This window comes from Eublepharis macularius, chromosome 6 (genome assembly GCF_028583425.1).
Source record: "Eublepharis macularius isolate TG4126 chromosome 6, MPM_Emac_v1.0, whole genome shotgun sequence".
Classification (NCBI taxonomy): domain Eukaryota; kingdom Metazoa; phylum Chordata; class Lepidosauria; order Squamata; family Eublepharidae; genus Eublepharis; species Eublepharis macularius.
In genome coordinates, this window is record NC_072795.1 from 104,874,811 (window position 1) to 104,897,768 (window position 22,958).

A 22,958-nucleotide genomic window follows, 5' to 3' on the forward strand; every position below is an offset into this window, starting at 1 on the left:
TGTTTCACACAGTTAGATAAGGCACTGAGATAAAGGATTACCTCCTTAATCTGAGTACTAAGTTTCTGCAAAAAAATATACCTCAATGCAGCATATGGCAGGCTAGAATAACACATGATCAGGTCCTCAGGGCAGCCACTGGGCCAGGAGAAAGATATAATCTTTATCATTTCTCACCCTGCCCTTGAGGGTGTGGCCATGTCTCTCTATCTTTGGGCTGGATCTAGCAATGTGTAAGTGGAAAGGAAAATATGCAAAGAGAAATTCTGCTTGCTTAAGCAGCAGTGCAAAGGCTGCAGCAACACAGTTTGTTTTATTAAAATATTTTTACCCAATCTTTCCTCTTGTACACCATCTTGCAGTTATGGAACCATCAAGTCATAGAAACATGAATCAGTGTGGCCAAATTGGCTACATCTAGGCAATGAGTCAGTGAACCAGATACAGCTGATAGAAGCCACTCATGGTCACCATGCCAAACTGCTTTTTTAAAGAACAAGGTAGGGTCCATGAACACTTCCAAGCTCTTGACCTGCTCTGAAAAAGCCAACTTCACTCCATCAAGGACAAGTGAATTCAGAACCTCTAGAATATCAGTCTTTCAATTCATCATGACCTCTGGATTCAGATTCAGCTTGTTCTTCTTTAGGCACCTGCCCACAGCCTTGAAGCATCATTTCAAAACCAAGACAAACTCATCTGGAGGCTTTGATAATGACAAACAGAGCTGAGCCTCATCCAGGGCCAGAGCTTTTTCAGTTCTGGCACCAGCCTGGTGTAACATGCTCCCAGCGGAGATCCAGCCCCTTTGAAACTTACTGCAGTTCTGCAGGGTCTGTAAAATGGAGATATTCCATTGGGCCAATGGCCGGGGCGATCTGTCCTTCCTGGCCTCCCTTGCTCTGCCCTGCTTGCCCTAGATTTCTTTGGCAAATATATTTATGCATTGTTTGTCTTCTTTCCAGCCATGTTATTTAGATATGTTAGCAGACACCTTCAGCTGGTTGTATTTAATAGCTTATTTATATTGTAGATTATTGCTTTGATGTAATTTTATGCTGCAATTTATATTATTCTTTGTATAACATTTGACATTGTTGTAACCCACCCTAAGCCTGCTTGTGGAGAGGGCAGGCTATAAGTTGAAACAAACAAAAAACAAATGTGAAAAGAGCACAGTTAATAGATTAGAATCCTGTGGCACTCCACAAAACAAATCCTACTGAGTTGATTCTGCACTTCTTGTGGAGACTCTTGGTATCCAGTCAGACAAAAAAGCGTGAACACCAATCCATATTCAAGCCAGTGGATGAGAATGGAGAGGTCAACTATGTTAAAGGTCTAGTAGTATTACCCGTCCCCTGTCCAAATTTAAACAAATATCATCCATCAGTGCAACTAAACCTCTTTCAGTACCAAACCCTGGGCAGAAACCAGACTGAAATGGGTCAAGGGCAGATATGTCATCCAGAAAGCCCTGGAGCTGTTCCTCCACCACACACTCTATCACCTTTCCTAGAAAGGTAAATTGGAGAAGGGCCTGCAATTAGTACCCTCATCCCTAGCCAATGAAGGTTTTTTTGAGCAGATTGCTCTAATATAATATAAAAGAAAACAATAAAGTGCATATGGAGCAATGAAATGTGCAGTACAATATGTTTACATTCAACTTAGTTTTGAAATTTCTGGCAAACCAGAGCATTCCAGTCATGCTAAGTGACCCCAGGGTAAGGATCCCATTCCCCCGGTGGGGTGGAGAATCCCCTGCTTTCACCCCCCACTCCCCACTCCCCACCTCCACTTACCAGATTGGCGAGGGAGGAAGGTATGGGAACTGGCCTCCTGGGCTCACTCCCAATGCAGCGCAACAGTGTCACTGATATTATCATGCGACCACAAGCTGATTTGGGCCCCAAACAGGCCAAATTGGGCCCATTTGAGGCACAAATTGGCCCGCTATAAAGTGCACGTGAACTCCTGCACCTGCATGGTGACATCACCGGAAATGACATTACTGGAACTGGCATCATCGTGCAGCCATGGGGAGAAGAGGGGAAGAAGAAGGTAAGACCCAGGTCTCCCCACTCCCACTGGGAAGCTAAGGAGACCTGACAACCCTACCCCAGGGCAACCACTGGGTTGAGGAAAGGTGGGGTAATTGAAACCAGTAGTATATTATTACATCCTGACTATTGTACCAGAAGAAATACCTTGTGCTATTTCATGATCACACAGAACAGACAATAGGGATAAAATGGCTTTCACTTAATGCAAGGAGACTGCAAGGAGCCTAGCACTTCTGCTTGCATAAGGGATCTAACCCTTTGATTTTACTGTTAAGAATGTAGACATCCAATACCTTCACTTGGCAAAGCAAAGACGTGATTGTGATGTGATAGGAAACACAGCAGTGACAGCACAACCATTTCTGATGTGGTCACAGGCCGTTGTTGTAGTAATCACTTTGAACTCAAATGAGGCACAAGCCACTGGTTTGCGAGGACAGTTAACTGTTTAGCTATGTAGGATGGCAAAGACTGTCTCGCTACTTCAACCCTCAAGCCTCTTTAATGTAGATTTAGTCCTGAGCAATTAAACACCCACCTAATCTTGTTTCCTGAAGTATACCCCCCCCCCATCATTTTTAACAGTGGGATGAGGATTTTCCACAAAACCCCAGGAACATTACTTTCTAGAACTTCTTGGAAATAGTTCCAAAAACATCCTTTAATTTTTTTTACAACTAAAACGTAATAAAATGTACTCATGAAGCAAATATACATCAGAAAATAATGGAGAACACAGCACATCTTAATTTATGTGATTTATTTTGCAACTAGAGCCTGGAAAGACAGAGAATTAGTGTTCTAATCATGACAGCTCTTTCCGCATTAAATAATCTTAATTTTTTAAATGAAAAGGAGGTGAAACACCACACTGCCATTTTGAAAAAAAACAAGGAAGAAACAACAAAACTGAGTTCACAATTTCAAATTATTTCAGTTATTTCTCCATCAAACGCAGGATTTCCATGTACAGTCGCTGTGGGGCATCAAGGCCCCAAATGAAATCCCAGTGGTTCCAGTCAGGAAAATTCTTGTAAAGAATAACATTTTTCAGCCGAGAATTTAACTCTTCTATTTCCTTTGACTGGCAAACCCAGTCTTGTCCTCCACTCCATATTGCTACTGGGACAGTGACCTCTTCAATCTTGTACAAGGGAGGAGTAGTCTGGGAAATGATAAATAGTGTAAGAAAATAATATAAGAATGAACTGGAGACAATACTATCCAAGGTGAATCTTCTGTGTGGAATTTCTCAGAAAGCCAGAAAGGATTTGAAGTAATCAGCAAAATGTCTCAGGGAACTTCCATACATTCCCCAAATGATTCCTTCCAAACTATTTGGAAAAAATGCGGAAGTTTCTCTTTAGGTGAAACTGCATCAAAGTAAGACTATAGAGAGTACAAGACATGACTTAGAGACACTGTCATACCTCGGGGGGGGGGTGAGCCACCTTACGCTGCCACTACTCTGGGATTTAGAGTCCCTTGAGAAGGCCCAGAGTACCCTCCCAACCCTTCTGACCTCCGTAGCTTGGCCAATAAACAGGCATGAGGAACCAGCAGAGTAACAACAACAAAATAGTTTATTTACAAGGAGGTCTGTTAATATCAAACAAACAAGCAAACAAGAAGCAAGGTGCATTAGCAAAAATAGATGGGTGAAAGCAAAATAAACAAAAGGCCCTAGCGTGACTGAACTCACTGTCCCTCTGTCTGCCAGGCCTGTCTTCTCACCCTACCTGGATGAGGGCCTCTCTCCCTGGCAGAAACCTCCTCTTGCCTGCTCCCTGGGAGAAAGAATGTAGGCTTTTTTTTCCTCCCAGACTTATATAGCACTAGCTCCCTGTGTTCTGATTGGCCAAAAAGGGCACCAAAACAGCCCAGGGGCTCCTGGGAATTGTAGGCAGGCTGACTCACACTGCCAACAGGCTTTTGAGGCCTTGCTAGGCCTTCCTGGCACAGCCAGATCATCACACACACACCCCACCAGACCAAATCATGGGGTCCAGCCATCCGGATCCCCATTGATGCAGTCTGCAACCAGGGATCTGGGCTGTGCTCTGCTAACCTTTAAATCAACATTAACATTTTACAAATCAACATTAACATTTTCCATCAACAGGTGATAACAACTGAACCACATCCAATTACTCATTCTGGGAGGCCCTCCTGGACAAGGCATCTGCAACCTTGTTCCCAGAACCTGCAATGTGCTCTACTCTGAAGTTAAAGTCCTACATGGCCAGGCTCCACTGCAGGAGTTTTGGATTGGTTAATTTGGCCATCTGAAGCCACTGTAGGGGAGAGTGATCTGTTTGAAGCAGGAAATGTTGGCCCCATAAGTATGACCTGAATTTCCCCAAGGCATAAACAATAGCATAACACTCCTTCTCAGGGATTCCCCAGCCACTTTCCCTCTCAGTGAGCTTCTTACTCAGGAAAGCAACTGGATGTGGCTCCTGATCTGGCCCCTCCTACGACAAAACGGCCTCCACACTAGGATCAGAAGCATCAGTGGTGACAAAGGGTTTGTCAAAGTCTGGAGCCCTCAAAACTGGTCCTGTCACCAGCAAGTTCTTCAGACTGTCAAAGGTGTGTTGGCATGCCTCTGTCCATTGCAGTTTCTCTGGCTTTTTCTTGCCAAGGAGATCAGTTAGTGGCAAGGCCAGTTTGCTGTAGTCAGGGACAAACTTTCGGTAGTGGCCAGCCAACCCAAGGAAAGGCCGGACCTGAGCCTTGGTCTTAGGAACTGGCCAATCCCGGATAGCCTCAACCTTGGCTTGCCCAGGAGAGACAGTACCCGCCCCTACCTTGTGTCCCAAATAAGTTACTTGGTTCAAACCTATCTGACACTTTTTTGCCTTTAAGGTAAATCCAGTTTCCGTGATTCTCTCCAGCACCTGGCGAAGATGCTCCAAATGCTGCTCCGAGGTTTGAGAGAACACAGCCATGTCATCCAAATAGGCCACAGCAAACCCTTCCAGCCCTCTCAAAAGTTTATTAATAGCCCTCTAGAAGGTTGCTGGGGCATTTCTGAGCCCAAATGGAAGTACATTAAATTCATACAGCCCTTTGTGAGTCACAAAGGCAGACAGTTCCTTGGCCTGCTCATCAAGCTCCAGCTGCCAGTAATCTCGGGTGAGGTCCAAGGTGATGTACCTTGCTGGAGCCAACTGGTCAAGCAGGTCGTCGATGCGAGGCATTGGATATCGATCAGGCCTTATTATCTTGTTTAGTTTCCATTAGTCAACACAAAACTGGATCTCCCCATTCAGTTTAGTCACAAACACCACCGGTGATGCCCAGGCACTTTCAGAAGGCCTGATGATTCCTGCTGTCAGCATCTCTTCTAGCTCCCTCTCGATGGTTTGCTGCTGGGTTTGGGGAACTCTGCAAGCTCTTTCAGCTATGGTGGCTCATCTCCTGTGAAGATGGAATGTTTTGCAATTGCAGTGACCTGGTCGAGAGAAAAATTGATCTGCAAACTCACCACACAGTCGCCTAGCCTCTTCCCGCTGGTCCTTAGACAGTACAGGAGAGTAGGTGAGCTCTTCAACCCCGCCATCACTGGGAAGTCCCACACACATGTCCTCAGGACTCCCAAATTCCTCTGTCAGCTCTGGGATAAGATGGCAAGCAATAACTTCCCGAGAATGATAGGGCTTCAAGGAGTTTGCATGATAAACCTGGGGAGGAAGGTCTGTGTCTGGTGACTGGACTACATATTTCACCTCCCCCATGCGGTCCTTAATCTGGCAAGGCTCCTCCCAGGAAGCGTCCATTTTATTGCTCTTTATAGGCTTCAGCACCATAACTAAGTCACCAGCTTGGTAAACCCACTCCCTGGCCTTATTATCATACCAGGTTTTCTGTTTACCTTGGGTTTTGTGCAGCTGATTATGGGCTAGTGTTAAAGCTTCCTTTAGGTAGTTCTGAAGCTTGTCCACAAAGTCCAAAACATTAGTCTCTGGGGAAGGTAGGGAACCCTCCCAGTGGCGTTTCACCAATTCCAAAGGTCCACGGACTTCCCTTCCATAGACCAGTTCAAACGGGGAGAATCCCAAGCTGGGATGTGGAACTGCCCGGTAGGCAAAAAGGAGCTGAGGCAAAGCTAAGTCCCAGTTGTTGGAATAGGCAGTTACAAACTTCTTAATCATCTCCTGGAGGGTCCCATTGAACCTTTCCACCAACCCATTTGATTGATGATGATAGAGGAGAGTCACCAAGTGCTGAACCCCGTGGCTGCACCACAGCTTCTCCATACCCCTGAAAGAAAATTGGTCCCAGCATCTGTGAGAACCTCTAGGGGCCAACCCACCCTTGCAAATATATCTGCCAAGGCTTGGCAAATAGCGTTGGCATCGATACGGCTAAGAGCCACAGCTCCTGGCCAGCGAGTTGCAAAGTCATAGGTAATCGGTACCTGGGCAATTGGCAACCTTCTGCTTCATGCAGGCGCCTTACCCTCCTTTCTTCTCCCAGGAGGAGGTACTTGGGATCGATAAGAGAGCGATGCACAGTAGTCAGGAGAGAAGCAGTATCTCGCCAAGTAGCAACTTCACAACCATCCACCATGACCTTCTTCCAGTGGCGCTGGGGAATATACTCTGGATCAAATGCAGGCAAATTAGTCTGAGGCCTCTCTGGGATCATGTGGTGCATGTCAGTCCTGGCCTTGGGGCACTTATTCCAAAAGTGGCCCAACTGGTTGCACGTAAAGCACCGTGGCACCTTCTTCTCCACCGTGGGTGACTTCCCACCAACACTCGGGAAAACAGGTTGCTTTTGCTGGGACGGCTATCTTTTTCCTTCTGGCTGCTTTCTGGACCGGGGCGGGGACTTAGGAGAGTCCCTCTTATGCCAGTCCCAATGAATGCTGTACCTCTGCCCTACATAGGCTTCAGCCAGTCGCTCTGCCCACTGGCCTGCTTCTTGAAGGGTAGAAGGACTCTTGTCCACAAGTGGGCACCAAATGTGCTCGGGAAGAAGATTCAGGAACCGGTCAATGCACATCAGAGCCTTGACATCAGCCAGGGTTTTGGCTTCTGCAACTTCCACCCACAAGTCATAGGCTTGTGTATTAACTGTGGGTAGGACTCTTTACCTTCAAGCCTGATCTCTCTGAAGCACTTTCGGGCCCCTTCCTTGGTGAATCCCACTCTCTCTCTCACTCTTTGCTTGAACAGCTTGTAATCTGTTCTCTCTTTGCCTTCCATCTGGCCAGACACTGAAGGCAGGACACCACTCAAGTGTGGTCTCAGCTTTTCCATGTACTGCTCTGGGGGGACCTTGTAGTCAATGCAGACATGTTCAAAATTCTGCAGGAAGGCCTTGATGTCCTCTCCTTCCTTATACAAGGGGTACTTCCAACGGTCTTCTTTCACTGGGGCATCTGGAGGAATCAGACCCTTTTCAAGCTTTGCCATCTCAAGCTTATGCCTCATTCTCTCTTTTTCCAGCTCTAAGCAAGCTTGGTTCTCAAGCTTCATTTTCTCTAGCTCAAGGTCTGCCTGCTTAAGTTGCAGCTGGAGACGCAAGACCTCTTCACTCAGGGAATCCATTGTTCTGGCTGTCTCTTCCTTCTCAGACATGGGTCCAGCAGCCCTTGCTTGGGTCTTGCTTCTAGGAACAGGCGCATCCTCTGATTTTGTCTTCCCAGTCCAGAGGAGCATGCACCTTCCCAGTCCAGAGGAGCAGGCTATTCTAGCCTCACTATCTGGTTGACCTGACAGCTAAAACATAAACAAAAACCCCTTTCACCACATCTTTATCAGACCTTTACTTGGTCTTGCAAGCACCTTCAGCAAATGTGGCTTTCTTAAGCCAAAAGCAAAAAAAAAAAAAAAAAGGTTTTGGGGGGTTTTTTGAAAGTCAAATGTCACTCTGCCTTACCAGGGTCCAAAAATTAGTCCATCCCATCGCTACAGCCACCATGTCATGCCTCAGGTGGGGTGAGCCACCTTACGCTGCCACCACTCTGGGATTTAGGGTCCCTTGGGAAGGCCCAGAGTACCCTCCCAACCCTTCTGACCTATGTAGCTTGGCCCATAAACAGGCATGAGGACCCAGCAGAGTAACAACAAACAAAATAGTTTATTTACAAGGAGGTCAGTTAATATCAAACAAACAAGCAAACAAGAAGCAAGGTGCATTAGCAAAAATAGATGAGTGAAAATAAACAAAAGGCCCTAGCGCGACAAAAATCACTGTCCCTCTGTCTGCCAGGCCTGTCTTCTCACCCTACCTGGATGAGGGCCTCTCTCCCTGGCAGAAACCTCCTCTGGCCTGCTCTCTGGGAGAAAGAACGCAGGCTTTTTGTCTCCCAGACTTATAGAGCACTAGCCCCCTGTGTTCTGATTGGCCAAAAAGGGCGCCAAAATGGCCCAGGGACTCCTGGGAATTGTAGGCAGGCCGACTCGTACTGCCAACAGGCTTTTGAGGCCTTGCTAGGCCTTTCTGGCACAGCCAGATCATGACAAACACTCATATGTGTGTGCCAGAAGCTACATTTTTACAGCAGGATATCTTTTCTTGTTCTGTGTGGCAGCATCTGTTTCCCTTGCTCCATTGTTTCCTTATTTGCTCTATAAAACATAGTGAGTCTCCTCATTGTCTTTGGGATAAATTGCTTTCAGGTTCTGGGAAACAGTGCTGACGAAATCCTTAAAATTTCCAATATGATAAACTCCAAATATACAAAACCTTTAATATATGTTGTAAACACAAAGTACGCATAAATAATTCATTAAGAGTGAGACATTAATAACATTTCAGCATATTTCACAACTTTCCAGAATAGTAACAAGTCATGATATGGAGAAATCAAAGTACCTTCCCAGATTAATTTATTCAGATAGGGTAATCTCTTCTGTAACAATTAACAGCCTCCAGAGCAAATCTCAATGAGGTAATCTCTATTCCTCCGCTACTATCTTTGCACAGGGAAAAGTTCACAAATTTAGAAGATAAAAGGTCAATTTTCAGATTGGTAAACTTATGTTCACGTTTTATACCACATTCTGCCATCCCACTGCTGCAACACTTGGTCAATGGATCAGACTTCAGGGTCAGGCAATGTATGACAATTTTCCTTCAGACCTCTTTCTTCCTCATTCCTATTGTTATTGCTCCTCATGGCCCATCATTCCCTCCTGAATGATGCTTTGCTCCAAAGCCACTCTCCATCATTCCATCCTAACTGACTCATTCTGTCTTTTGGAGTTCCCCTTGTTCAGACCTATACAGCACAGCTATAACCTGCCCCCCCATCCTCTTGTCAGATTTTGGTAGTCAATTAAATGGATCTTCTTGCTTAGGAACTGTCTTTCTGAATTATTAGTACTACTTCCATATATAGAGATATACGTCCTTAGTTTTCAAACATGTTTGTTTAGGAAAAACATTGTAGGCTAGAATAGCTAGATGCAGTCTAATAGAAACCACAAGAAAATAGAGTTTGGAAATGCTGGACACTAGAACTACAATTTTAGATTACATGTTTTTGGAACAATGGATTTGGGGGGAGCAATCTATGAATAGAGAGAGGTGCAGACAACTTTCAGAAAAATTAATGTGCCTTAAAATAATTTAAGTGCAACACAGAATACACAGGAAGGAGGGACAGGAACTCCAGATGGTCCATAATCGTTCAACCCAACAGAAACAGCAGTTATATTTGCAGAATAGCACAAAACTTAGAATACATTTAAGGGCCCCAACATTCATTTATTCCTGTTGGGCATTGGGGGGGGGGGCAACAGAGCCTGTGAACCCAGTTTCCCCATACTTGGTTGTTCCCTTAAGGGTTCTTAGGGGTGATGTATTGCAGAGGCAAGCGCATCTCAGAGGCTGCTGGGGCATGCTCACTCCCATGTAGCAGAGGGATCCATGCAGAGGTTTTGCCCATGTGGAATCCCACAGTCCCCTCTCCCCAGCAAGCAGGCTAAGGGTGATAAGGTCAGTCATCAGCTGGCAGGCAGACCCACAAATAGCAGAGCAGCACAAAACCCAGAATACACTTAGGGGCTCCAACATTTATTTATCCCCTTCAAAGCCCATAAACGATGAAGTCAATTGTATTCATACCTGGTTATATATATCTTTGTTACATGAGCCATAGTCAAACTTTCTGGGTTTTCCCATTTTAGCTACCTAGAAAATGAAAGAATAGAAGGACTGAGTATAAATATTTGGTTCTCACAAAATGAATCAGTGAGACAACTGGAAATAATTAACAAAGAGGTAATGACACATGGAATGCTGAGCCACTTCATAACACTATGATGGATTCAACCTCTTCCTCATCATTTCTTTGCTAATGTGTATGTTTCCTAAGCACAGACTCTTGTCATACCTAGCACACTAAACCTGCGAGTCACAGGACCTTTCAGGTGCTATTTCAGTAGAAACAGTGCGTTGGTTTTTCACTGCCCCCAATGCCAGTCTTATTATATAGTGCAATGAACAAACTTCAGTACTTAATAGTAAGAATAAGAATAACAGCAAGAGTGTGCTTATATACTACCCTTCTGGACAGAGTACCACACACAGAGCAGTGAACAAAATCAGTATGACTATTATCCCCAGAATACAGCTGGAGAGCTGGGGCTGGGAGGAGTGGCTTACCCAAGGCCACTTACAGAGTTCATGGCAGGAGCAGAAGTCGAACCAACAGAGTGCTGACTTGGAGTCCAGCCACTTAACCACTATGCTACAGCAGCTCTTGACAACCAAAGTCACATGAACACATGAAGCTGTCTTATACAGAGACAAGCAGTGGTCCAGCAAGGTCTTTTTAGACAGGCAGCAGCTCTCCAGACTCTCAGGTAAAGGTCTTCCACATCACCTATTATCTGATCTTTCTAACTTGAGATCCAGAGGTCAAACTTAAGACCACCCCATACATTCTGTAAGTCAGTTCATATCACTTTTTGTGTAATAATAAATACATTTTTTACAGTCAGGTATGTTCAGCAGATACACTTTCTGTAACTCTACCTGGCTCCAGTGGATTAAATTTTTCACAGAAGTATAATCTGGAAATCCTGACATATACACATCAGTCCGGCTCTGCAAGGAAAAAGTTACATTTAGAAGGCATTTTTCTATTGTAACAGATGAGAAGCAACACACTTTTGGTCCTTACAGCATGGCTTCATGAGGGAATGCAGATGTGCAGGTCAAATGTAGCCGTGAAACATTAGTTGCTAAGGTGTAAAATGCTCATCTTCATTGATCTGTGCTAAAGTAGACATAGCAGGGGATTTATTTAGACTTCCCTCTTTAATCTGGAAAGTGTGAAATAAAGAGAGGTAGTTAACTGAGTTATGTAGAAGAAGGGGCCATGAAGGGCTTTGGATGTGTGTCATGATCTTGAATTGAGCCCGGTAACTGATGGGAAAACAATGGACTGACTACAAAGTGGAAGTGATATGCATACTCCACCTAGTTCCTGAGAAAAAATGTGCTGCAGCCTTTTGTACCAGTGCAGTCTCTGAGTCAGCATTTAGGGGAGACCTATGTGGAGTGCATTACAGTAGTCTAGTCTTGATTAGAGATGGGCACAAACAGGAAAAAAACCCCGAACACGATGTTCGTTGTTCATTGCCATCCATGAACAGTGATTCACAAACATCAATGATCATGACCTGTTCATGAACATGTTCGTGGTTGGATGTTAATTGGGGCCAGAACGGCCCCCTTGGGACTTAGAGAGCCCATATTCGCAGGGAGTGTTCAGAAGGCACTCCTCCAGCCATCATCCAAGTTTGGTCAGGAAACCTGACCTGAGCAGGCAGCAGGCAAGGTAATAATAATAAAGAATAGCTTGGCCCCCAGAGCCTGGCAGCAGCCCTGGAACCTGAGGGAGTAGAGCCCCACTCCACCACACACAGAAAAAATTCAAGCTCCAATGTATTCTCCCTCTCTCTCTCAAGTGCCAGCAACAGCTATCTCCCACTCCACTGTCTGCTAAAACTGAAAGCCAGAGCTGGAAGCACAGTGCCTTTTATAACCAGAGGTCCCACAGAGAAATACAGGAGGTCTGTGGTTGGCGGTCAGAACTGCCTAACAGGGTTTGGAGTGATGAGATTGGTGTTCCCATGGCTACAGAAGACCCCCCCCCTCCCCCTTGCTCTTTGCTCCAATGTAACAACAGAAGGAGTTCACACAGTGTTCAGACAGTCCCTGTCTACGTTGCCAAGGGAATTGATTGAAGATGCCAGACTGTCTGGCTTTATGAACGGCTGATGAATGCCATGAACAGGGCTTAGAATGAACTCATGTTCGTGGGAAATGGGGCCTCATGAACAGCTTGCTCACAAACAGCAGATTGGGCTGTTCATGGCTTTTTTTTGTCCATATTGCTGTTCGTGCCCATCTCTAGTCTTGATGTCACTACCAAGGTAGGGGGCCATCATCAAGGCTAGTTTGAATTGGGAGATGGCTTTTTTTGCAGCTACATTTATTTGCTTCTAAAGCAGAAATGACGAATCTAGTATAACCCCTTGACTCTTAACTGAGTCAGCCAGGGTCAACTGAACCCCATCAAAGATTTTAAAAAGTGTCCTTCAAGAACTCTTTGCTTGAGCTTTTTCCATCTTTTATAGCTGTTTCATGGTCTTTTTCTAGCCAGAGGACTGAGTTTTTAAAATATCATTATATGCCGTTCTGTTTATACGTATTATTCCTTAGCTTGTGTGATTTTTATTCATGTAGTAGTAGTAGTAGTAGTAGAAGTAGAAGTAGAAGTAGAAGTAGAAGACGAAGTATTGACCTTTATTATTTTATTAGGTTTTTATGAAGATTTGTTTTGATTGGTTTTTGTTGTATGCTTTGTTTCTTCATACTCTTGGATGTGTTCTATTGTTGTAAGCTACCCTGAACAGGACTGGAGAATTTTCATATAAATTCTCTAAATAAATATATATGTAGGTAAATAAAATGTAGGAAGCACAGAAATTCTAGAAGTTCCAGAGGATTTGCTAGCTTATTTTATTTTATTTATTTATTATTTCATATTTATATCCCACCCTCCCCGCAAGCAGGCTCAGGACAGCTAACAACATTTAAAAACAATTTAAAACATTTTAAAACATCTTAAAACATTTAGAATAATTTAAACATTTTGTATTGTGCGGCGGCAGCATCAGGAAGACTTATAATATTTTGCATACTGCGGCAGAAAGTTTTTCACAGGGGGGTGTTTAAATTTCCTTTTTTTCCCTCAGGCCAGCAGAGGCCCAACCTTAGCCATGAGCCTGGCGGAACAACTCTGTCTTACAGGCCTGGCGGAAAGACAATAAATCCTGCCAGGCCCTGGTCTCAGTAGACAGAGCGTTCCACCAGGTAAGAGCCAGGGCCAAGAAAGCCCTGGATCTCATCATGGCCAGGCAGACCTCCTTCGGACCAGGGACCACTAATAGCTGTTTTTCTCCCGATCGGAGAGTCCTCTGGGGAATATAAGGGGAGAAGCTTAGAAGCAAATGTGTTGTGCAGCCAGAACTAGAAAAACCACTGTTAAGTGAGTTAACATTGACTAAAGAAATACAAAAATCTGGATGTCCAGAGCCAGCCCACCGGCTCCCACCGGCCCAGCCCACCATGTCTCCCAGGCACAAACCCCTTACCTGGCCTAGGGACGAGGCAGAGAGAGCTGGGAGAACAGGGCCAGGAGATTCAAGCAAGTGGTGGGGGCTTGAAGATGCCACGAGCCAGATGAGCAGTGAGGCAGCAAGGTGGCAAGAGCCTGCCCAACAGCTGATCTGTGTAGCAGCACAGCAGCAGATCTGGGCCTTGCTGAGCCTGGCAGTGGGACAGCTGCCACCACAGGACATGCCATCAGGGCCAGCGAGGGTGGGGCAACCCCCGCAGACACTGAGGATAGGCCGAGTCCAGGCGAGGCAGTGGGCAGGGTGCCCAGCATAGGAGGTGGGGTCAAGGGAGGACAGGAGGGAACGCTCCATTGGGTGCTGGCTCAGGGAGGTAGGGGACTCCCCCATGATGGGCAGGTGCAGGACTGGTTGGGGGAGGTAGCACAGGTGATGGTGGTGGGATACAGGAGGGAAAGGTAGAAACAGGGGCAGATTGGCTACTCCAGGGTGGAGGTGGGGCGGAAGGGTGCTATAAAGCGAGGACTCCCCAGGAAGCCAGGGAGAAGAAGGTAGGCGTGACTAGAGAGCAGGGGCTGGAGCAGTTCACAGCTCTGCCAGCAGGACCCACGTGGTCCTCCCCTGCCAACTCTGAGGCTGAGGGAGACCCCCCAGCCTGGGAAGTCAACCGAGGGGCGGACAGGCAGGTCAGGCAGTGTGGTGGCTCAAACTGGCAATGACATGAATTCCCTGCCAGGAATTGAGCTAATGGTATGTCTTAAACCTTGGAAGTAGTAGGGCAAAATGTTGCCTGGGTATCTTGCTATGAAAAGGAAACAGCCCAAGGGAGAGTTCCAGTAACAAAAGAACAACACCATAACAGCCTAACTAATACAATTCAAGCCAATGTTCAAAATAATTACAACAATCATGCAGAGCTAACTTATGAAGACACTCACAATTCAGTTTCATCAAGCCATGTTACTAATTCATAAACAGAGTAATAAGCAACAATTTGCATTGTATTAGTTAGGCTGTTACTGTGTCGTTCTTTGGTTAATGAAAAGGAAGCAAGCTGCAGCAAGTTTAGCCACATCCGTCAAGGAAGCCTCCTTGTTCCAGCTGCTATTTCCTGAGGCCCACAAGAGATCCAAGGCAAAGGGTGATGCCTCCAAGCTGAGGCTTTGCATGGCTGCAGGGCTTTTCTGAGTGACTGCGACCCAAGGGAATGGCGCTTGTGAGTCCATTCCTTCACACACTAAAAATACATATTTGATTTAAAAATACCTCATTTAGATTTTTCTCATTGAATCCACTATTAAGAAGAAGAACTTGCTTGCAGACTACATCTAGTAGTTGGTGGCGGCAGCTTTGGGCCACAAGTGCTCTGGTTCTTGGGCTCAACAGGGAGAACTCTTTTGTGCCAAATATAATCTGCATAAAAAAGAAATTTTCTTCACAGTCTGCATCATTCAAATATTTAATACAGCAGGAGATGCATTCTTGTGGCCAAGTCATAAGGGCTTTTTTCATAAAATAATGATTTGGTTTCTTTCTCTGATGCAATATGTTGGCATATTCTGGGGCACGTATGCAGCTGCATGCAAGAGGGCTGTCCTCCCTGGTGTTTGGGTGAGCTTTTAGCACACTCCTCCATTGCACATATTAAGCTGTCTGGCTACTGACATGAAAAGTGGAAGCCCTTATTTCAGAGTCCTTAACTTATCAAGGCTGCTCTATATTGCCCCTAAGAGCCGGACTACAAGTGACAAAAGGCACAGATTGGACACTTGTCTGCTTCCCTCAAGTTTTGATGGGAAATGTAGGCATCCTAATCTTGCAGCTTGGCTCTCTGACTGCTGTCCAATGGACTTTTCAACTGTCACTTGTCCAACATTCCGCCAAGCTGCCTACATTTCCCATCAAAACTTGAGGGAAGCTGACAATGTCCAATCTGTGCCTTTTATCACTTGTAGTTCCGCTCTAAGAGAACTATTAGCAGAACTTTGCTGTTACTACAGCTCTGCTCATTCTCTGTCAGGTTACTTGAAAGGAGAAATCAATCAATCAATCAATCAATCAATCAATCAATCAATCAAAGGGTTTATTACAGTCACAAGACCAGCCAAGTAAAATACAGATAAAAAGAACAGTTTTTAAATACTTAAAATGGGTAAATACATAAAAGATACAATTATATATATACGTATATATATCTAACAGTAAAACCTCACTCACTTCGTAAATTCACTTCCCAGCAATTGACGTTTCCTTCATCAAATGATACCGCTTTCGGAGTGCTGTCACACAGAATTTTGCAACTGCATAAGATACAGTTCTCTGGCTATCCTCTAAAAGATATACCCGAAGGGTTTCGGGACTAAAAGCCATGTAATACTCTAATGGTTTAAATCTATAGAGTAGTGGGATAATTAATTGTATCCTTTCTTCTTGATAGAATTCGCAGTGCAAAAGTATGTGTGTGATATTTTCGACCACTTTATTTGAACAGGGACAACACTGCTGCTACAAAGGCAGGCGGGAGAATCTCCCATACAAAACTGCAGAGGGGAATGCATCAAATCGTGCTCTAGAGAAGGCCCATCTACATCTTTCATTTGTAATGTCCAAAAGATATGGGGATATGGTGTAACTCAGTCCTTTTTTAAAGCTCTTATAGCTTAAAGGAAGAATTGCCTCATCATTTTGGGACTCTATATTAACTAGTCTTTGGGTGATTAAAGCTTTTGCTTTGTTGAGTCCCATATCAAACAGGGCTACCGGGTCCAAGCCAATCAGTTTAATTTTATCAGCTATCTTTGAGCACCATGTAGGATAAGGGTCAGAAGCTAACAACAAGGGAATTAAACCCTTTGGCTCAAGATGAATTCTTAGCCAGTAATAGATGACATGTTCCCAGATTTTTATTTCAACTCTGGGCAAACCAGCTTCTTGCCTAAGAATGATATTAGGAGTACATCTAGGTGCATTAAATAGAGATCTGAGAAATTTAGATCAAACTGTTTCTAAGATCTTAACATTAGCAGTTAGTCCCATTTGTGATCCGTATAAGAGTTGCGCTAATGATTTTGTTTGGAATAGTTTCAGGGCTGCAGGTATAAAGCCCGCACCTTCTCTTCTGAAGAATCTAAGGATGGCATTCATCATTAATTTGCCCTCCACCAGATGAGAAGATTTTGAAGGTTCAGGTATGTAGGCCGGAGTAGGCATGCCACACAGCCTCCATTAATTGCTCTTTACATTTCTACATTCCTGATCTCCTGGTCAGTTGGCATGCCACAACAGGAGTCAAGAAGTAGTTGTAATATGTTTCATCTTGTTCTCTCACCCTTCACAGAGCACAACATTCCCATACACTCTAAGTAACATTCTCCTATGCTCAGAGGCTCATGATGTACCTTTCTTTCCGTTATACTTCCTAGATAAGACAAAAGTCTGATCACAGCATATTTTGCTTAGTTGGCTGAGAATGGAATGTGTAACTTGTAACTGTTGCTATAACCATATTTGGGCATCCGGGACTTCCTGAATACAAACTAATAAAACTCTCGCCTCCATCTTTGGAGGGACAGACTTTGCATCCAGATCCTGTCTCGTGTCGTTACTACACAGGTAGGATTTCTAAATTGTCCTACCCTCCTTCATGTACTGGTTAGGATGCGCAAACTCATGCCAGTTTATCTCATATCCTGTTCAGTAGTCCGGAACAGGGAGCTGATTGTTGTTTAACAGTTGGTTCAACTGTTCATGGAACCATTTGTGGTTGTTTGCATATTGCTTAACCATATTCCTACAACAGCACACAATTAGCTTTTTGCACTAGCATGTTCTCACATAACTGTTGTCAGCAGGCAGGCAATACAGATAGTTAAATCAGTCACAAATCATATCCATCAGTGTTCATCTAAGTAGGCCCTAGAGAGAGTAATAGGATGTGCAGTTTTGGAGAAACCTGATGCAAACGTGTTTGGCAGACCTTGGTTCATGTCTGACTGACACCTCCAAACAAAGCAAGTTCAACTGTCAGCTGGCAAAAATCACAGTCTCCTTGGTCCTTATGGTTCCTCAGCCTATCCACCTATTAAAGGCTCCTTCTGTCATGTAATGTTATCTATCAGTGATGGCACCTTAATTCTATGGAACTTCAAATGCAATGATTTGGGTTTTTTAAATGCTTGTCGATATTCAGGAGTTTCGAAAGAATTGACAGAAGATCACTCACGGTAGTGGAGAAGATGGCTCCCTACATACATACAATTTGTCTTTACTATAAAAAATGTTATTCACACAAACCTTCAGCCATGCTTCTGGAGAGCGTAGAAGTTGTAAAATGGGACTCATAGTGTGTTGTAATGTATATGCAGGTCCCAGGGCAAAAAACATTTTAATTTTTGAAACTAATTCAGGCTTTTCAGAAAATGCCACAAGAGCTAGAAAAGGAGGAGAGATTCTTGAAAAGCAAAACAATGATAATAATAATATCCACTACAGAACCAAAACAAGACTATGGTTATACAATACCATAACACCAGAGCAAGAGTATACATTTTTACATAAGGTGGAATGCTATCTTTGAATAAATGCTTACTTCTCCCTCCCCTTTGAATAACTAATAACTAATACCAATTCTGTTACTTGATGAAGTTATTATTCATTTTTACTTTTTAAACGAAGAAAGAATCCAAGATATTAGAAAATGAACATAAATGGTCAAACCATGAAAGAAATGTTCTGTCATGATTCATCACCCTAGCACATATTTTTCTGTGATGAGGTAAATGTTCTCCAGTAAAAGACGCTGGCTTGTGCCAGACTCTGACTCCTCAGTAAAATGCTTTCCAGGATTATCGATCAAGATGGGTAGCTGTGTTAGTCTATCTGTAGCAGTAGAAAAGAGCAAGAGTCCCATAGCACCTATAAGACTAACAACATTTGTGGTAGGCTATTAGCTTTCATGAGTCACAGCTTGCTTCTTCAGATAGAGCTGGAATGTGAGTCCATCTGTGAGCAGTCCACCTAGCCTTCTGCTATCTAATACCCGCTTATGATTGTGAAAAATCATAAAGCCTTAACTGATGTGCTTCATGCTACAGTACCAAGCTGTCCAGCTGGGCAAAACATTGCTGGCTCCCAACCCTGAAACTGGAATGCACATGACATGTGAATGGAATGCCGAGTGATTAGATGCCATTGTCTCCTACCCACCCAGGCTCAGAATGTACAACCTCGTTGACAAGAAAGGTGCTTGAGGGTTTATCTCAACCGCCCCCCTCAGACATTTTAAATTCCTTTCTCCCACTTATTACAATCCCGGTTAAAAACCTATTCAGCAATCAAGGAGCATCAATCAACTCTGGTAAGTTTAAGCTCTTCCTGGGAACATTTAATCAAAACTCTAAATTTATCAGCTGGTCCCAGAGACACTTTATTAAAACTACAGGGGTTTTTTTGTCAGGCATCGGGAGGAGGCAAGCTAACTCTTTTGACACACCCTGGCCTGCCAATCAAAGCTAATCAAGCCTTTTGTCCATCCCAGGGGACAACCATTAAGATCTTTGTTTCACAGGCTGAACTCACTCTCTTGCCTCAGGACCCATTTTGTCCAATAATTACTTTGGCTTTGCCCCAGCCAAATTGTACAGTGCATGCTTATTTGGATTCAAGTGCTGTGCCCTCAGAACCTGTCTGAGTCTCCAACAAGGCACGCTGACCATCCGGGTCTCTCTTCCTCCGCCAACCTCTCTACTCCTCTAACAGATAACTGTTACCTGAATCCTACAACTATTCCCCATCTTCTCACTGCCTATCCTAGGACTATTGTATGCCTGTGATTTTTATACTTACCTCTTGCTGTGTGTACTTGAATTTTCCCTTTAAATAAAAATACTCTTTGTTTTAGAATTTTGTCGGGTACGGGATTTGGTAAAAATTGGTGGAGAGTAGGGGTGTGCAAGCCAAAAATTTTCGGCTAATGCCGAAAGCAGAAAGCCGAAAGAGGATTCTCTTTCATATAAGCCGAAAGCCGAAACGGCCAGCCCTTTCGGCTTTCGGCTTTCGGCTTTTTCAATGGGAAAATGCCTCCGGCGTCTTCCCGGACGTCTGGGGGAGGCATTTTCCCACCGAAGCAGCCCAAAATTGGTGGGGATCTTCCTCTAACCCCTGTCTACAAACCGCCCAGGTTTCAGACCGATTGGACTTTGGGGGGCCATGTTATGGCCCCCCAAAGCAGGTCCCCCTATCCTCCCATAAGAAAGCGAAGGAGCAGCATATTGTTAGCATGCTGCTGCTCATCTTCTTCATTATTTCCTATGGGGAAAAATGAAGAAGCAGGCTTCCTTTGCCAGGGGTGGCATTTTGCATGCAAAATGCCCCCTTACCCTCAGGGGCCCTTCTCCCACCCTTCCTCCCACCCCCCACCAAGGCTCAGCCTGCTCCCACTTGGGGGGGCCATTTCATGGCCTCCCCAAGTAGGTGCTCTAATCTCTACCACTGACAGCTGGGGGAGGCTTGTCTTGCCAGGGGTGGCATTTTGCATGCAAAATGCCCCCCAGCCCTCTGGGACCCTTCTCCCACCCTTCCTCCCACCCCCCACCAAGGCTCAGCCTGCTCCCACTTGGGGGGGCCATTTCATGGCCTCCCCAAGTAGGTGCTCTAATCTCTACCACTGAGAGCTGGGGGAGGCTTGTCTTGCCAGGGGTGGCATTTTGCATGCAAAATGCCCCCCAGCCCTCTGGGACCCTTCTCCCACCCTTCCTCCCACCCCCCACCAAGGCTCAGACTGCTCCCACTTGGGGGGGCCATTTCATGGCCTCCCCAAGTAGGTGCTCTTTTTTCTACCACTGACAGCTGGGGGAGGCTTGTCTTGCCAGGGGTGGCATTTTGCATGCAAAATGCCCCCCAGCCCTCTGGGGCCCTTCTCCCACCCTTCCTCCCACCCCCACCAAGGCTCAGACTGCTCCCACTTGGGGGGCATTTCATGGCCTCCCCAAGTAGGTCCTCTCAGCCCCTAAAGTCCACCCCTTACAGCCCCACACAAACCCAATTCCTCCCCAGCTGCCACACACAGACCCAAATCCCCACATTAGCCCCTCACAGACCCAAATCCACCCCCAGCAGCCCCACACCCATAACCCCAGGAACAGGCTGGCAAAGGCCAGCCCTCTCCCTTTGTTCCCTATGCTGGGAACTTCTAAACTCTCTTTCCCTGGGCAATTCTGCACAGCCCAGGGGTGCCACAATGTTGGGCACACTTCTGAGTGCCAGCTGGTCCCTGTGAAAGAGCACCTGAACCACAGACACCCTCCCTCAAATTCCCCCACCACCTACAGAGATGGCTGGCCAGCCAGCCCCATTGTTCCCTATGATGGGAACCAACTGCACAACAAAGAATAAAACAAGAACAACACAAAATAAAGTTTTTAAAAAATTATTTTCTCCCTTCCAAAGTACAAGTAGGCAAAGCATTATGACACATTACACCAGCAGTCCCCCACACAGAAAAATAACACAACTCACTTAACATCAGAGAATCACAAAGCACGATTCCTGTCAAAAACACTTTATTTCTTGAACAGCTTTAGGTTACTCAGCAGGGGGGAACACCAAAGGGCATGGCAGCACTATCTTACACAAAAATAACACAACTCACTTAACATCAGAGAATCACAAAGCACGATTCCTGTCAAAAACACTTTATTTCTTGAACAGCTTTAGGTTACACAGCAGGGGGGAACACCAAAGGGCATGGCAGCACTATCTTACACAAAAATAACACAACTCACTTAACATCAGAGAATCACAAAAACACAATTCCTGGCAAAAACACTTTATTTCTTGAACAGCTTTAGGTTACACAGTAGGAGGGCACAACAGGGCATGATAGCAATGTACTACAAAAAATAATACAACCCACTTCACCGTTTTTGACAGCAATTGTGTTTGTGTGATTCTCTGATGTGAAGTGAGTTGTGTTATTTTTGTGTAGTACACTGCTTTCCTGCTCTGTTGTGCCTTCCTACTGTGTAACCTAAAGTAGTTACAGAAATAAAGTGCTTTTGACAGCAATTTTTGGGGTGATTCTTTAATGTGAAGTGAGTTGTGTTATTTTTGTGTAAGATACTGCTTCCATGCCCTTTGGTGTTCCCCCCCTGCTGTGTAACCTAAAGCTGTTCAAGAAATAAGGTGTTTTTGACAGGAACTGTGCTTTTGTGATTCTCTGATGTTAAGTGAGTTGTGTTATTTTTGTGTAAGATAGTGCTGCCATGCCCTTTGGTGTTCCCCCCTGCTGTGTAACCTAAAGCTGTTCAAGAAATAAAGTGTTTTTGACAGGAATCGTGCTTTGTGATTCTCTGATGTTAAGTGAGTTGTGTTATTTTTCTGTGTGGGGGACTGCTGGTGTAATGTGTCATTATGCTTTGCCTACTTGTACTTTGGAAGGGAGAACATAATTTTTTAAAAACTTTATTTTGTGTTGTTCTTGTTTTATTCTTTGTTGTGCAGTTGGTTCCCATCATAGGGAACAATGGGGCTGGCTGGCCAGCCATCTCTGTAGGTGGTGGGGGAATTTGAGGGAGGGTGTCTGTGGTTCAGGTGCTCTTTCACAGGGACCAGCTGGCACTCAGAAGTGTGCCCAACATTGTGGCGCCCCTGGGCTGTGCAGAATTGCCCAGGGAAAGAGAGTTTAGAAGTTCCCAGCATAGGGAACAAAGGGAGAGGGCTGGCCTTTGCCAGCCTGTTCCTGGGGTTATGGGTGTGGGGCTGCTGGGGGTGGATTTGGGTCTGTGAGGGGCTAATGTGGGGATTTGGGTCTGTGTGTGGCAGCTGGGGGGGAATTGGGTTTGTGTGGGGCTGTAGGGGGTGGACTTTGGGGGCTGAGAGCACCTATTTGGGGAGGCCATGAAATGCCCCCCCAAGTGGGAGCAGTCTGAGCCTTGGTGGGGGGTGGGAGGAAGGGTGGGAGAAGGGCCCCAGAGGGCTGGGGGGGCATTTTGCATGCAAAATGCCACCCCTGGCAAAGGAAGCCTGCTTCTTCATTTTTCCCCATAGGAAATAATGAAGAAGATGAGCAGCAGCATGCTAACAATATGCTGCTCCTTCGCTTTCTTATGGGAGGATAGGGGGACCTGCTTTGGGGGGCCATAACATGGCCCCCCAAAGTCCAATCGGTCTGAAACCTGGGCGGTTTGTAGAGAGGGGTTAGAGGAAGGTTCCCACCAATTTTGGGCTGATTCGGTGGGAAAATGCCTCCCCCGGACGTCCGGGAAGACGCCGGAGGCATTTTCCC

At 45.2% G+C, this 22,958-nt stretch overlaps 1 protein-coding gene across 1 annotated transcript in view; it reads right to left on the bottom strand.

Annotated features, from left to right (window-relative positions):
• Window positions 1–2,811: 2,811 nt before the first annotated feature.
• LOC129331689 (lipase member M-like) overlaps window positions 2,812–22,958 on the bottom strand; it is a 34,436-nt gene continuing 14,289 nt past the window's right edge. Inside the window, exons 6-10 of the mRNA XM_054982121.1 lie at window positions 17,969–18,105; window positions 14,942–15,088; window positions 11,064–11,135; window positions 10,152–10,217; window positions 2,812–3,231 (exon numbers count right to left, since the gene is read on the bottom strand). Coding sequence (XP_054838096.1) covers window positions 3,004–3,231; window positions 10,152–10,217; window positions 11,064–11,135; window positions 14,942–15,088; window positions 17,969–18,105 — 650 coding nt within the window. The 3' untranslated portion in view covers window positions 2,812–3,003. The remainder of the gene's footprint in view (window positions 3,232–10,151; window positions 10,218–11,063; window positions 11,136–14,941; window positions 15,089–17,968; window positions 18,106–22,958) is intronic.